This window comes from Thermothielavioides terrestris, chromosome 5 (assembly GCF_000226115.1).
Source record: "Thermothielavioides terrestris NRRL 8126 chromosome 5, complete sequence".
NCBI lineage: Eukaryota > Fungi > Ascomycota > Sordariomycetes > Sordariales > Chaetomiaceae > Thermothielavioides > Thermothielavioides terrestris.
This window is the reverse complement of record NC_016461.1, coordinates 3,667,663-3,681,770: the sequence shown is the minus strand read 5'-3', so window position 1 is coordinate 3,681,770 and position 14,108 is coordinate 3,667,663. Positions and strand designations below refer to the sequence as shown.

At 59.3% G+C, this 14,108-nt stretch overlaps 3 protein-coding genes across 3 annotated transcripts; 2 read left to right on the top strand and 1 right to left on the bottom strand.

Annotated features, from left to right (window-relative positions):
* Positions 1–503: 503 nt before the first annotated feature.
* On the top strand, positions 504–3,189 carry THITE_2055772 (uncharacterized protein; the record flags this gene model as incomplete). Its single annotated transcript, XM_003657071.1, has 2 exons — positions 504–991; positions 1,077–3,189. 2 exons carry the CDS (start codon positions 504–506, stop codon positions 3,187–3,189), a joined length of 2,601 nt encoding a protein of 866 aa, XP_003657119.1.
* A 1,107-nt stretch (positions 3,190–4,296) lies between these two features.
* THITE_2122543 (uncharacterized protein) lies at positions 4,297–6,227 on the top strand. Its single transcript, XM_003657070.1, has 6 exons — positions 4,297–4,589; positions 4,727–4,800; positions 4,883–5,006; positions 5,079–5,240; positions 5,308–5,609; positions 5,705–6,227. Exons 2-6 carry the CDS (start codon positions 4,741–4,743, stop codon positions 6,149–6,151), a joined length of 1,095 nt encoding a protein of 364 aa, XP_003657118.1. The 5' UTR covers positions 4,297–4,589; positions 4,727–4,740; the 3' UTR covers positions 6,152–6,227.
* A 1,438-nt stretch (positions 6,228–7,665) lies between these two features.
* Positions 7,666–13,056, bottom strand: THITE_72528 (DNA topoisomerase 2-like protein; the record flags this gene model as incomplete). The annotated part of the gene is made up of 4 exons (XM_003657069.1): positions 7,666–9,105; positions 9,168–9,437; positions 9,508–12,843; positions 12,985–13,056. 4 exons carry the CDS (start codon positions 13,054–13,056, stop codon positions 7,666–7,668), a joined length of 5,118 nt encoding a protein of 1,705 aa, XP_003657117.1.
* Between the last annotated feature and the right edge of the window lie 1,052 nt (positions 13,057–14,108).

Sequence of the window (14,108 nt, the reverse complement as noted above, 5' to 3'; positions counted from 1 at the left end):
CCGAGCGCCATCTTTGCGAGGAGAAGCCCCCTTCCCAATCCCGAACCAAGCGACGCGATGGGTGAGGCTGCTGGGGAAGAGGAGGATGACGACAGCGAGTCGGAGATCTTTGAGCCCGAGCCTTCGGCGGCGAAACGCAGACTCAACCTGCTCCAGGAGCTAGGTCAGGCGGGCGCCGGCATTGCCGACGAGGATGGAGAGGCAAGGAAGCGCCGCGACTCATGCTCCAGCTCGGGATCCGAGCGAGTAGACTGGGACGAGCTACAGAAGAAGGAGGACCTCGAGTCGAAGGGTCAAGGCTCCGCGAATGTGCGTTGTACCAGTCTCACCTCGCCTGTGTCCTTGTTGTGCTGCTATTGACACACCTTGCCCTACAGTCTACGGCGTCGCTATTGGCCAGGCTGGAACAGGAAAATGACAAAATCGCGGCAAACCCGAAGAGCATTAAGGTCAGGACGGCCGGCAAGCGGCGATCGCGCGAGAGCAGGCCTAGACCCCCCTCCATGGCGCAGCTGCGACAAATGGTCAGCGGTCCGACGCCGCCCGCCCTCCGATACTCGACCTTGCCGCCGCCACCCATGACAGAGCTCGAGTTCTACGCGGCGCTGGTCAAAGACCCGAAGCAGACGGCTGCTCGGCTGCCGACCCTGCTGACCAACAAGATCCGGCGAGGCATTCCGCCGCCGCTGCGGGGCGTGGTTTGGCAAAGCTTGGCGGGCGCCCGGGATAGCGCCCTGGAGGAGCTGTTTGAGCGACTGTCGGGCGAGTCCAGCCCGTACGAGGGCGTCATCAGCAAGGACTTGGGACGGAGCTTCCCTGGCGTCGACATGTTCAGAGACCCGGACGGGGACGGCCAGCGGATGCTGGCACGGGTGCTGAAGTGCTTCAGCCTCTACGACACCAAGATCGGGTACTGCCAGGGGCTAGCGTTCCTCGTGGGGCCGCTCCTGATGCACATGCCGGACAAACAAGCCTTTTGCGTGCTGGTCAGGTATGTTTGGCTGGGATGGGGATCCCAGTTCGGATGAAAATTGAATCTAATCGGCGCTGCGCTAACCTTGTGCAACCCAACACAGACTAATGGAAAACTACGATCTGCGCCAATGTTTCGTTCCCGACCTCTCCGGGCTGCACATCCGAATCTACCAATTTCGCGAGCTGCTGCGACAAGAACTGCCCGCTCTGTCGGCCCACCTGGACGACGAGTTGCAAGTTGAGCCGGCTTATGTTTCACAATGGTTCCTGTCCTTCTTCGCCGTAACCTGCCCCCTGCCGATGCTGTTTCGCATCTACGATGTGATCTTCGTCGACGGCTCCGACACCACGCTCATGCGGGTGGCGCTATCGCTTATGCGCAAAAACCAGGCGCGCATCCTGGCCTGCACCGAGCTGGAAGACGTAATGCATCTGCTGCTGTCGCGGGGGCTCTGGGACTGCTACAATTACAACGCCGATGAGCTCGTCAACGACTTTGTTTCCCTGTCCGACACTGTCACGCGCGAGCGAATGATAGCGCTCGAGCAGGGGTACAGGGACGCTAAGATTAGCTCGGGCGCCAATCACCGTGGGACAAGCGCGGCACAACCATCGGCGGATGTCACCACCGCCGCCTCCCGCTTTCTGGGACGCCTATGGGCTGCCTCGTCGACCCCCAGGTTTGCCACCTTTTCGGCAGCCGCCGCGGCTTCTGGATCCTCATCCGTCAGCAACAACCACCACGCGCTCAATCCGGGACTCGGCGCAGCAACAGCAGCAGCACCGCGCCCGCTGAGCATGCTCCGGCGCAGCACGTCGAAGCAGAGTCTGTCCTCTATGGAGGCGGTCTCGTCATCCACGACGTCGTCGGCCGCCAGTGTGCTCAGCTCCGTGTCGACCGAGGCGACCACAGTTTCGCGCGACAGCTCCGCCGACGATCCGCCCAGGGAAGCGACGGCGCCGTCCCGCAAACCGACACCTGTCCCCGCATTTTCGGGGAGCGCCAATACCTCCAAGGACGGAAGCAAGTATCTGCACAGCCAGATCGAGGATTTGCTCACCGCGCTCAGCGAGCTGCAGCGCAACCACGCGCTGCTGGCCAGTCAGTTGCAGAGAGAGAAGGAGGAGCGCGAAGAGGACCGGCGGGCAGTCCGATCGCTGTTAGACGGGCTGCGCAGGAAGGCCGGCGCTGACGATGAGGAGGATGCAAATTCGGCCAGCCCAGGCGAGTCCGCAACCTCGCGGGACGCCGATGACACCAACAAGCCGACGGCAGAGCAGCTCTCCGACCTGCTCGACATTGTGGAGGTGCGGTTCAGCGAATCGGCGCTCAGCCCGACGTCGTCGATTCACGAGACCAAGTCGCAGCTGCGAGACGAGCTGGCGCGGGCAAAAGAGCAACTGTCACAGGAGAGGGCCAGGTGTAAGCAGTACGACCGCAAGGTGCAAGAGATGGAGCAGCAGATGGCCTCCATGAGGGAGCAGCTCCGGGAAACCCAAGCACACGTGCGCAAAGTCCACCAGGAAAAGCAGCGTCTCGAGAGGCAGATCCACGGCATGCGGCTCCGGGCGTCTGACACGCCGGCGAGCGCAGACAAGGGCGGCGATTGGTGGCCGAAGGCATCAGCCCCCGCGGCGCCCGCCGCTTCTACCGGGCTGCGCGAGCTCAAGCTCGCCCGCAGCAGGTCCACGCCGTCCCAGGCGTCGGCCTACAGCAACAACACCAGCACCAGCAACAACGGCAAACGGACATCCTCCATCCTGAGCATGCAGAAGAAGCCCAGCAGCGAGTCGCTCGCAGCGACTGCCGCCCAACAACAACAGCAACAACAACAACAGCAGCACACCCCCGGCCCCGGCCCGGGCCCCGGCCCCGGCGAAACCGACGCGATCCTGCTCGAGCTGGTGCAGGCCAAGACGGCCGAGGCGGTCGCGCGCCAGGAGCTGGAGGAGGCCAAGCAGAAGCTCGAGCAGCTGCGCAAGGCGTTCGGCCTCGCGCCCGGCGAGACGCCGCCGCCGCTGACGCCGACGCCGACGCGCGCCCCGCCGTCCGCCGCGGCGGGGGCGGCGGCGGCTGCGATGGGCGTGTTTGGTCGGCTTACGGGTGCGGGCGCCGGTGCGGGCGCGGCTGAGGCCGGGGGTGGGAATGCCTCGTCTGCTGGGGGCGGTGCTGGTGGTGGTGGTGGGGGTGGGTTTTGGGGGTGGAGGAGGTGAGGGTTTCTTGTTAAAAGGAAGCTTTGCTTCGCCGGCATTGCTGGCATTTATCATCGAGAATTGGGTTTATCTGTTTTTTGTCGTCGCTGGGCGGCTGGATTTGTCGAGCATCATGATACCAAATAGTTCATTGATTTCGTTTCTGCATGGCGGAGAGGGGCATTGCGGGCGGTTGCCCGCCGGCGACGTACAGGATTACTGGCTAGATACTTTCCGCAAGTTGTGGGCTCAATTGCTGGGCGGGATGGACTGCTTGGGAGGCAGAGTTGAGTTGCTTTTGTTACTGGCTGTTTCTCTTAGAAAGAGCTTCGGCGGAGGCAGACATACCTTAGACAGCAATCAACAGGCTCGCATCTTGGCTGGAATTCGGAATACATCAGCAACCGTCGGCCTCTTTCTCTCTCTCGTCTCGCAGTGCTCCCATGGTTGGACTGAATGTATGTGGGAAGAGACAGTTTGACGTTTTGGAGACGGACTGAAACGGACTGAGCCTAGCGGCTCAAGCTGGTTGGTATTGACCAAGCTGTCCTCCACGTCAGCTCTTTTTGTGTGGCGAGCACTTCTTCTTGCTTGCTACCGGTAGCTTACCATAACATCCCCCCCATCATGGTCGTTCTCTCGGGTGGGTTGGTGGGTTGCCTGCTGCGCTAGCGCGGAATCACATGCGTGCGATGACGCTCTGGGGCCTAGGCCAAGAAGGTCACACCCCCTATGGATACCTTACATTCGCAGGGAGGCAGGCAAGGGTCGGCATTAACATAACGGAAGGTGCCATTTTCGCTAGGCTAGTAGGTATACTAATAAATTTCACGAGGTGAAACTGCATGGTTCTGAAGTTATTCCCCCCTTTTTGAAGACAGAATGCTGCAAAAGGAGACAGCTTGGATTGCGGATTGTAAGAACGGAGAGAGCTGCAGGTAACTACGGGGTAAGAATTCCAGACCGGGTATCCATTTGTCTGTGCGATGCAGGACGAGTACCGGAGCTGGGAGCTTGCCGCGCCCTGATAGGCTGCTCCTGGCTGCTCCTGCCTTGGTGTTGCTGTGGCATGATGAGATCATTGCAGTGGGTGCTTGCAGTGGTGCTTTGCCGTTTTGGCTGGCCCAGTCTCCATCAGCTTTCCCAGATCCCGTCATGGACCATTTTGACTGCCTGCCCTGATAAGCCAGCTCGGGCCAAGCAGAAGAAACCAAATAATTCCACCCTGGCTGTCTCAGAGTTCGCAGCTCTCATTGCTTTCCTGCCTATCCCAACTTTCTTCGGGAACGCAAAATCTCGGAGTCCATTGCCTCCTGCAACTGCATCTGCAATTGCAAGCTCCGCAAGCTCTGCCGCTTCTCCCTTGCCCACAAAGAAAGCGCCGCCGGTGTTGTGAAGTTACCAGCTTTGTCGCACTTGCCGTCAGCCGTTTTTTTCTTCTGGCACCCCTCCCCTCCTCTCGCGGGTCCTGTCGACGTCACGGGTCTTCCGAAACATCCAACCTTCCACCACCCTCCACGGACATTGCTCACGCGCCCATCGCGCCATCGCACCATAGGTTAGCAATAAGAAATGGCTGACAGCGCCGCCGTCAACGGCAATCCCCCCGTGGATTCCCTCAAGTCGAGTAAGGTTCGTGACTTTCTCGTTCTCTGCCATGGTTTGCTTTTCTCGGTCTCGGGGTCCGGCCAACTGACAGTTAACCCTGAGCTAGTGTCAAGTGTCTCACAGCCCACAGCCTCTCCATCGCACCCTGATTCTTCCGCTGCGCAGAGCAGCTGACGATACCATTCCCACCGCTCCAGATGCCGCAGCCGCCTACAACACTGTCGCCAATGGTATACCTGCTGCGTTGTGCCGATTCCTCCCCCGTCACCCCCGGTGATGCTGACTCTCGGTTTCCTGTTCAGGTCCGGTAGCTCAGAACGTCATGGATCAGTCCGCGAAGACCTCGGCCGAGCTCTCCAACCTGGCCGCTTCCCGCCAACGGCCCAGCTACACGGCTGCCACCGGCCAGCCGCTGACACATTATCACTCGTTCTTTTCGGAGCTCCTGTCGTGGCGCAACCCTCGTATGTTAAACGAAATCCCAACTTGTTGATAGCACGCGGAGCCGTTGCTCATGCTGATGCACCGCAGGGGCCTCGGCCATCGCCTATGCCGCCGTCGTGTCGCTCATCTTCTCGGTTAGGTATCTGGACATTCTGCGCTGGGGTTTTAAGCTCACCTGGATGGTCCTCGGCATCACCATCGCCGCCGAGGTCGTCGGGAAGGCGCTCCTGAACCACGGCTTTACGACCCAGCTCCGGCCCCGCAAGTACTACACCGTTCCGCGGGAGACCCTCGATGCTCTCATTGGCGATGTCCACGAGCTCATCAACTTCTTCGTCATCGAGTCGCAGCGCGTGCTGTTCGCCGAGAACGTCTATGCTTCCGCTGCTGTAAGTCGTCTCCACTCCTGTTTCCGCGCTAGCTTGAGGGCTCGCTGGAGCTATGGCGTCAGAGCTACGAAGCTAACGTCGAGGGACCCCGCCAGGCCGCGCTCGCCGCCTTCATCTCGTACTACCTCGTCAGGATCGTGCCCTACTGGGGCCTGGCCGTCATCGCCACCACCGTCGTCTTCTTTGCGCCGCTCGTCTACACTACCAACCAGGAGTTCATCGACTCGCAGCTCAAGCACGCTGGCGAGGTGCTCAACGCCCAGACGGCCCAGCTGCGCTCGGTTGCCCAGAAGCAGACCAAGCAGGCTACCCAGGTGACCAAGCAGTACATGGGCGACTACACCGCTAAGGCTCAGGCCCTGATCAAGGGCGCCACCCATCATCACGAGCAGGCGCCCAAGAAGACGACGCCCCTCAAGGCGTCCGACTTCCCCGCTGCTCCCAAGGAGGAGCCGAAGAAGCCGGCCGACGCGGAGCCCGCGCCCGCGCCCGAGCCCGAGCCCGTCGCCAAAACGGAAGAGGAGCCCCTGATTGCCGCTTAAGCCGGCGCCTCTTTCCCTTCCCCATTTTGGTGACCGCACGTTTCCATTTGTACTATTCTACACCTGCCCGGCTGGCACTCATTCCTTCCTATCCCTGTCTCTGTGCCGGCCGAAATAGGGCGAAGAACGGCATCCGAACCTCAATACCTACAACAACAGCTTGTGGAGCGGGGCGGAGAGATCATCGCCACGGGAATGAATTGGGAATGGTGACCGAATAGCAAGGCCAGGTAAGGCAAAGCAAGGCAAGGCAAGATTGGCAGGCAGTGGCATTCGCTGGGGAAGTATTATGGTCAACAAGGCGGGTCGTGATGGTTCCCTTGGGGCTCATTTCCCTCTCGTTGACAGAGAGATGCGACTCCGTTGACTTTTCCAGCTCTCATTATCTAGTGGACTCAGGGACGGACGGACGGATGGGTGGATGGAGTACTGTCTTCTTGTGGAAATATATGTACTTTCCTTTTCCGTTTTGTCTTTCCGTTCTTCCTTTAGGCTTAGCTAAGCAAAGCAAGCTCTTCCTACCCACCTCAGTCAGCCTCTACATCAATTGTGATTTTGTTTGTTTTGCATTTCGGGATCGGGCGCAACTTCCTATCCCTCTCCCCACCCCTCGCCTAGGGAAAAGGACAGTGTCTCGCCCCCTCCATGGATTCATGAATGCGGCGCCGATTATATCAGCATGCTAGCTAGCTCAAGCCTGTGTATGGGAGGGATGGACGGGAGCTGCACAATACCAGCGACAGGCAGTCTGTCTCCGCGCGAGCCGGAGTTGGGTAGACTATGTGTGTATGTCCAGAACTTCCCATCTCACGGCTTTTTGCTGGTAAAAAGACTGACCAGTCTCTTCCGTCACAATGGGCCAAAGCAAAGAGAGAGGCCCCCGCAAGTTGGTTGCGGTTGCTTTCTCTCCCTTTTTGCAGGCGTCTTACAGGAATTACTTGCACCGGGCTGTGCCGTGGCTGATGAGTTCATCCGGGTCGCTCAGAGCAGAGCAGAGTCGTTTGCCTTGCTTGGTCCCACACAATACAGACGAAGTGAGCTAGGTGCCGAGTGACGGAGCGCCCATAGTAGTAAAGCAAGCACAACGCAGAGAGCAGCAGCAGCAGTAGCAGCAGCGGGGACGTCAAGGTCCAAGAAGCAAGCACTGACGTAGCGAACCAATGGGTTAAAAGCAGAAATATATCGTACATGACGAGAGCGCATCACAGTTGGGGATTCATATGTAGATACCATACCCTCGGTCCACCCGAACAACACAAAGGGAAAAACCTAAGCAAGCACGACGAGCCGACCCATCCCCTTCCCGGTTCCAAGAAACCGCGCCACACCATAACCATCACCACCACCACCAAAACGCCTTGGGCTTCACCTAAATCCTGACCGCCAACGAGAAGGGAGGCAACCGAGAGGGAAACGTAAGAATGGAATCCACCGACCAACCAACCCAACCGGCAAAGGAAGTCATGTGTCTCGTCAAGGCCAGCTAACCACTGCACCGACGGCCGCAGGCCAAGCTACTCGCTGTCCTCGTCCATGTCAAACGCATCGCTGTCATCATCCTTCTTGCCCCTGCGGCGCCCGCCGCCATTGACAAACGAGTCGTCCTCGTCGTCCTCGTAGTCGTCAATGTAGATCGGCTTGGCCTTTGCGGCGGCCGCGCGCCCCGGCCTGGCCTTGGGCGCCGGCGCCGGCGCCGCCGGGCTAGCGGGCTCGTCGACAATGTCGTCTTCGTCGTCGCTGAGGAACTTCCTCGTCTTGGCCTTCTTCGCGGCGTAGGCCTTGGCGGCGGGCGAGAGGTGCGCTGGCTTGGGCTTGGACGACGCAGCCGCCGCTTTGGCTTTGGGGGCGGGAGCGTCGTCGCCGCCCTTGGGCTTGTTCTTGGACCCTGGCGGGCGCCCGCGCTTCTTGGCGGCCACGGGAACCACGCTCAGGGGGGCCTTGGCCTTTGCGGCGGCTGTTTGAGGGGCAGGCTTGGCGGCGGGTTTGGTCACGGCGGGCAGGTCGTCGTCGGACAGGAAGTCATCCAGATCGCCAGTCTTGGTGGACTTGCGCGGTGACGACATGGCGAGGGCCTCGTAATTGGTGTCGTCGTGATCGTCCGAGTCGAGAATGTTGGACTTTGACGGCTTAGTCTTCATCCTGGGGACGGACGTGTCGCCTGCCTCGGGCCGGGACATGGCAAACAGACTAAGCCTGCCTCCGTTGCTGCTCGAGGTGGCCGGCACCCCTATGCCCTTGACCATGGCGCCGACGTCGCCGAGCATCTTGTCATCGTCGTCATCGCTGTCGGAGCCGAACTCCTCGTCTACGTACGACGGCTTTGACTTGGCAGCTGCCCGCCTCGCTGGCTTCTCGACCACTTTCTCTGGCTCGGACTCCGGCTCGTCCTTTACTTCGGGTTTGCCCAAGTCCATGAAGTCGTCATCATCCGAGTCGTCGCTCAGCACGTACTTGGGCTTGGCGGCGGCCGCACGCTTGCTGCGCGCGCCGGCGGCATCTGGGAGGGAAGCAGGAGGCTCGGACTCCTCCTTTACTGCCGCCTTTTTGCCAAGCAAAGCAAAATCGTCATCCGAGAGGTCGGTCTGGGACTTGGGCTTGGCAGCCGCTTGGAACTTCTCGGTGAACCTCTGATGCGTCTTGGTCTCAACCTTCTCGGCCTTCGGAGCCTTGGGCTTGGTCTTCTTTTCGGGCTCATAGTCGTCGTCATCACGGGGCCGCCGGCCCCTTCCAGCGCCGATCTTTTGCGACGTGCGGCGGCCCATTCTCCGAATGCCGGTAGTGATCTCCTCTTCCAGTTTGAGCTGGGTGTGCCACTCCTCGACAAAGTCGTCCAGGTCCCGAACCCATAGATCCTTCTCGCTCAAAGCGTTGAGCTCGTCGTACTCAGCCTTCTTCGCCGCAATCTGGTTCTTGAGCTTCTCGAGACGCTCATTCGTGAGCGACCAAATAGGCATCTGTGGGGGCCTGTTAGCAAAGCGCAGCCCGACAGAGTCGGCAACGAAGAGGGGGGTCGTACCGAGAGAAGGTAGTCGTAGTCGCGAGCGCCACCAGAGGCTTCGTCTTCCTCCTCTTCGGCATCGTCCTTGCCAAGCTCCTCGTCGGTTGATTTGACCTTCTTGTCGTCCCTGGGAGGGAACGCCTCGTACTTGCGGTCGCGGAGCTCCTGCACGAGCACAGCCTTCTTCTTCTTGTTGACCACGAGCTTGTTCTCAATGATCTCAGAGACGAACCGGTACTGGTTCTGCAGCTTCCGATAGTCGGCGTGGTAGACGCCAAGCCAGTGAGTCTGCGTCTGTTAGCAGAAGGTCCTTGAAGCCAGAGCGGTAGGGGGGGGGGGGGGGGGGGGGAGCACAAACCTTTCGCTCAGTATACATCTTCAGACGATAATGGTAGTACTCCTCCATGATCTCCTCCGGGCTTTCGTACTTTTGAATCTGGCCGCGGGTGTTGAAGGCGACGAGGTTCGTGGTTGTGATGGTCTTGGTGAGCTTGAACTTCTCCAGCAAGCCCTCGTCAAGCGCCGCCTTCAGGTGCTTGTCTTCCATCTCGATGACGAAATGGACGTTCTGGTGGTCGTTGAACTCCCTGTAGTCCTTGATGAAGGAGGGAGTCTTCTCGGCGCGGATGATGTCCTCGAGCCTGGACTTGAAATCATCGGTCCACATCCGGATGGGCAGTTCAGTGACGTGAATCTCGTTAGGATTCTGCTCGTCTTGCTTGATGATGCCGTTGAACTTGAACCTGTTGGGGCCGTCGGGCTCAACTACACCTTTCCAGCCCCGGAACCAGGGAGTCATGGGCTTGAACGGCTTCTCCTCAGGATCCGCAGGGTCGAGCCTGCCCATGCGCCGCTTCAGGTTCTCGACGATCTCGAGGGGGTGATAGTTGGGAATCGAGGTACTCCAGCCCGTGCCGATACCGTCGGCGCCGTTGACCAAGACCATCGGAATAACCGGAACATAGACCTTAGGCTCGATCATGTTGCCGTCGTCGAACTGGTACTCGAGATTTGGCTCGTCGAGCTTGGAAAACACGCGCCGGGCGAAAGGCGACAGCCGCGTATGGATGTAACGGGCGCTGGCAGCATCCGAGCCACCCGCGAGACGAGAACCAAAGTTACCGCTGGGCTCCAGGCAGTTGACGTTGTTGGAGCCGACGTAGTTCTGCGCCAGACCGATAATTGTCTGCTGCAGCGACTGTTCTCCGTGGTGGTATGCGGCGACTTCGCTGATGTAACCCGCCAGCTCGGCGACCTTCTGGTCCTTGACGAGGTTCCGCTTGAAGGCGCCGTAAATCACCTTGCGCTGACCGGGCTTCAGACCGTCGATCATGGAGGGAATGGATCGCATGTTATCGGCCATGCTGAAGAGGATCAGCTCCTTCTGGACGAAGTCGGTGTAGGTCTTCCGGCTGGCGGTCGAGTCGAGATAGGTTCCGGGGATGAAGTTGCCCAGCCACTCCTTCCGAGCATCGGCCTTCTTCTTGGAGAAGGCCAGCTCGAACAGCTGCGACTCCTCGGGCTTCAAGACCTCAAACTTCTTTAGATGGCGGTCCAGGTCTTTGAAGTAGATCTGGGCGTCCTCGTTGGAGGAACTACCCAACCCCTTCAAATACTTGTAGTTCCACTTCCGCAGCTGGGATTTGTGCTCTTCCTTCCAAGCCTCATACTGCGGTATGTTGAAGAAGGTCTTGAGGTTCTGGGGCTTCTTCGGGTTGTTGCCCTGCCAGACCTTGACGACGGGAGTGATGAACTCCTGGAAGAAGTCGTCGATGCGCAGCAGCGAGGGGAACTGAACCTCGAGGAAGTTGATGAGCAAGCCCTTGATGTGGCTCCCGTCGAGATCTTGATCGGCCATGATCATCAGGTGACCGTACCGGAGGCCCTTGGTGTCCTTGTACTCCTGCTTGTGCTTGAGGCCGAGGAACTTCTTGATGTTCTCGATTTCCTTGTTCTTCATGATCTGATCGATCGAGGCATCGCGGACGTTGAGCATCTTGCCGCGGAGCGGGAACACGCCGATGCGATCCGGATCCAAGACGGCACGGCCGGCAACTGCCAGACCCCTGGCCGAATCGCCTTCGGTCAGGATGAGGGTGCACTCGTGGCCGCGCTTGGTGCCGGCCCAGTTGGCATCGATGAGCTTGTCGTTGCTGATGCGGGACCGCTTGTTGCCGTCGCTCTTGGCCATCATCTTGTCGGCCTTCCTGTCAGCGAACTCCATGATGTTCGCGATGGCCTCGGAAGCCTTGACCTTCTTGAGGAACTGGTCACTGAGAACACACTTGCTGCCGAAGGCGCTGATCTTGGTCGTCAGCTGCTCCTTGGTCTGCGAGTTGAAGGACGGGTTGTCGATCAGGCAATTGATGAAGATGAAGATGTGGTTGCGGAAGTGCGACGGCTTCAGCGAGTGGCCCTTCTTCTTCTTGTTCAGCTCCTTGCCGAGCGCCTCGCAGATCTGGTCGGCGATGTAGTTGACGTGCGTGCCGCCGGACGTGGTGGCGATGTTGTTGACGAACGAGACTTGCTGGAACGAGCCGTCCGAGACGGTGAAGCCAATCTGCCACAGCCGGCCGTTGTCCCTCACCTGGTCGAACTCGACCTTGGCTACCGGCTTTTCGCCGTCGACGGCGGCATCGCCGCGCTCATTGGCAATGGACTTGGCGTACAGCTCGCAGTACGTCTTGAAGTTGATCTTGAGGTGCTCGCCGTTCAGCCAGACCTTGACGCCGGACACGGTGCCGGCCATGTCGTAGACGCGGCGGTAGATCAGCGCTTCCAGGTCGTCATCGATTCCGTTCTCCATGCCGAACCTCTTGTAGTCGGGCAGGAAAGAAACCTTGACGAAGTCGGAGGACTTGCTGGTCGTGATCTTGGCCTTCTCCATCTTGCTCATGTTGTCCGTCCAGGTCTGCTTGTACCGCTTCTCGTTGTGGGAGTCCTGCAGCTCGATGGTGAAACGCTGGCTGAAGATGTTGGTGAGCTTCGCACCGTAACCGTTGCGGCCACCAACGGTTTTCTTCTCGTTGTCGTCGTAGTTGGAACCAGTCAGGAGATGGCCGAAGATGAGCTCGGGGATGTAGCACTTCTCCTTCTCATGGATCTCGATGGGAATGCCCTTGCCGTTGTTCTCGACCGAGATCTCGCCCGTCGCGCGGTCGACGTTGACCTTGAGATACGTCATAGACGAGTCTCTCTGGCTATTGTCTGCGGCGTTGACGAGGATCTCGTCGAAGATCTTGTACAAGCCGGGGACGTAGGAGATTGTGCGGTTCTCCATCAGCTTCTCGGCCTTGTTAAACACCCACATCTTCTGGTCCATGCGCTCGACGGAGCCAATGTAGGTGTCGGGGCGCTTTATGATGTGCTCGAGCTGAGTGAGCTTTTGGTACGTCTCCGTGGCGGACTTGGTGGACTTGGGGGCGGGCTTGGCGATCGGCGCGTCATCGTCGTTGTCGTCAATCACCACGCTCTCGTTCTCGATAGGGGCGAGAGGCTTGTTGCTTGACTTCTTCACCGGTGCCTTTTTCTGCTTTTTTGGCGGCGTACTGGCGCCCAGTCCGTCGTCCTCGGCGTCGCTCTCCTGCTTGGGGCGCTTTTTTGGCGCGGCCTTGCCGCCAGTGAGCGTTGTCTGGATCATCTTGGCAGGTTTCGCAGTGGCCGTCTTGTTTGGAGCGGCCTTAGCCTTGGGTTTCTGCAAGGGCGTCAGTCCAAAAGGCGCGCAAAAACAATGAATGATACGCGGAACAACGATGCGGACTCGCGAAGTTGTTGCGTGAAGAACAGCGCCGGTCAGGTGTTGAGATCGGCGAGGGCAAATGCGCAACATACGTACCGCCTCTGGGGTGTAGGCGTCAGACTCGTCCTCCTGGAAGTCATCAAAGACCGAATCCACGTCGGAATCCATAGCGACCGATTGGGCACAGTGTCCCACAGCACACGACGGGGGAGAGACTCAGGGGCTCGGATAAAGAGTCGGCGGGTGGGCAACAAAAGAGGGGGGCGCATGCAGCAAGGGGTGAAAGAACACAAATCCGTCGCGGTCGACGGACAATGAAAAAAAGCTGCCGGGGGCTAGCCGCGGCGACTCCAAATTCGGATCCAATCCGCGGGACAATTGTCACGAACAAGGAAAACCGTGCAGAGGGCGGAATGGAGGAGGAGGATGGAAAAGGAGGGGCAAGGCAGGTCGAGCGGGCCAAAGAACGGACTGTTGTTGTGGCAAAGCGAGAGCCCAATGTAAACAGAGAATGTTGTGTGGATTCCCAAAACAGACGGGTTTCGGCCACGGTTCAGGGAGAGACCCGTGACCCTCGCGCGACCCGACCAGAACCCAGAACGCGCCTTGCCGTTGGTGCCTGAGGCCGAAACCGCCGGTGCATCCCTTGCACGGTTTCAGGCAAAGAATGAAGGAGAGCTGATTAAGTAAGCGGGCAGGCAGCAAGGGGGATGGCCCCACTTTGCTCAACAACAAACAACAAACGAAACCGGCAGCAGCAACAGGCAAGAGCAACCACGAGTGCGGAACACGGAAAATGAAAACAACAGTTCAGCAGCTTCTGGCAGGTACGGTGTTCTGTTATTTACCTCAGTCGGAGCTCGCATCGGTAGATGCAACGGCCTTGCATAGCCGTCCAGGCGGTCAAACCACGAACGACCGGGACTTGTCGTCGTCGCGAGATGCCGCTGTTCAGTGCTTCTTGTTCTGGCATCATCCATTTTTGGCGGTCGTTGGTCGCTGCGGTCGATCGACCGGCCCGGGCTGTCTGTTTGCTCCGTCGTGTGAACTGTGGATCTCAGGGTCTGGCAAAGGGCACACAAGTGCGCTGAAGGTGAGTTTGTGTTATGTTGGGCGTGGCAGGGCGATGGCAGGGCGCTGGCAAGGCGATCACGCGGGCGATTTGACATCCGCAGCGGTGGTGGCCAAAATTGCAACACTGTTGCATGCGGATCGAGTCC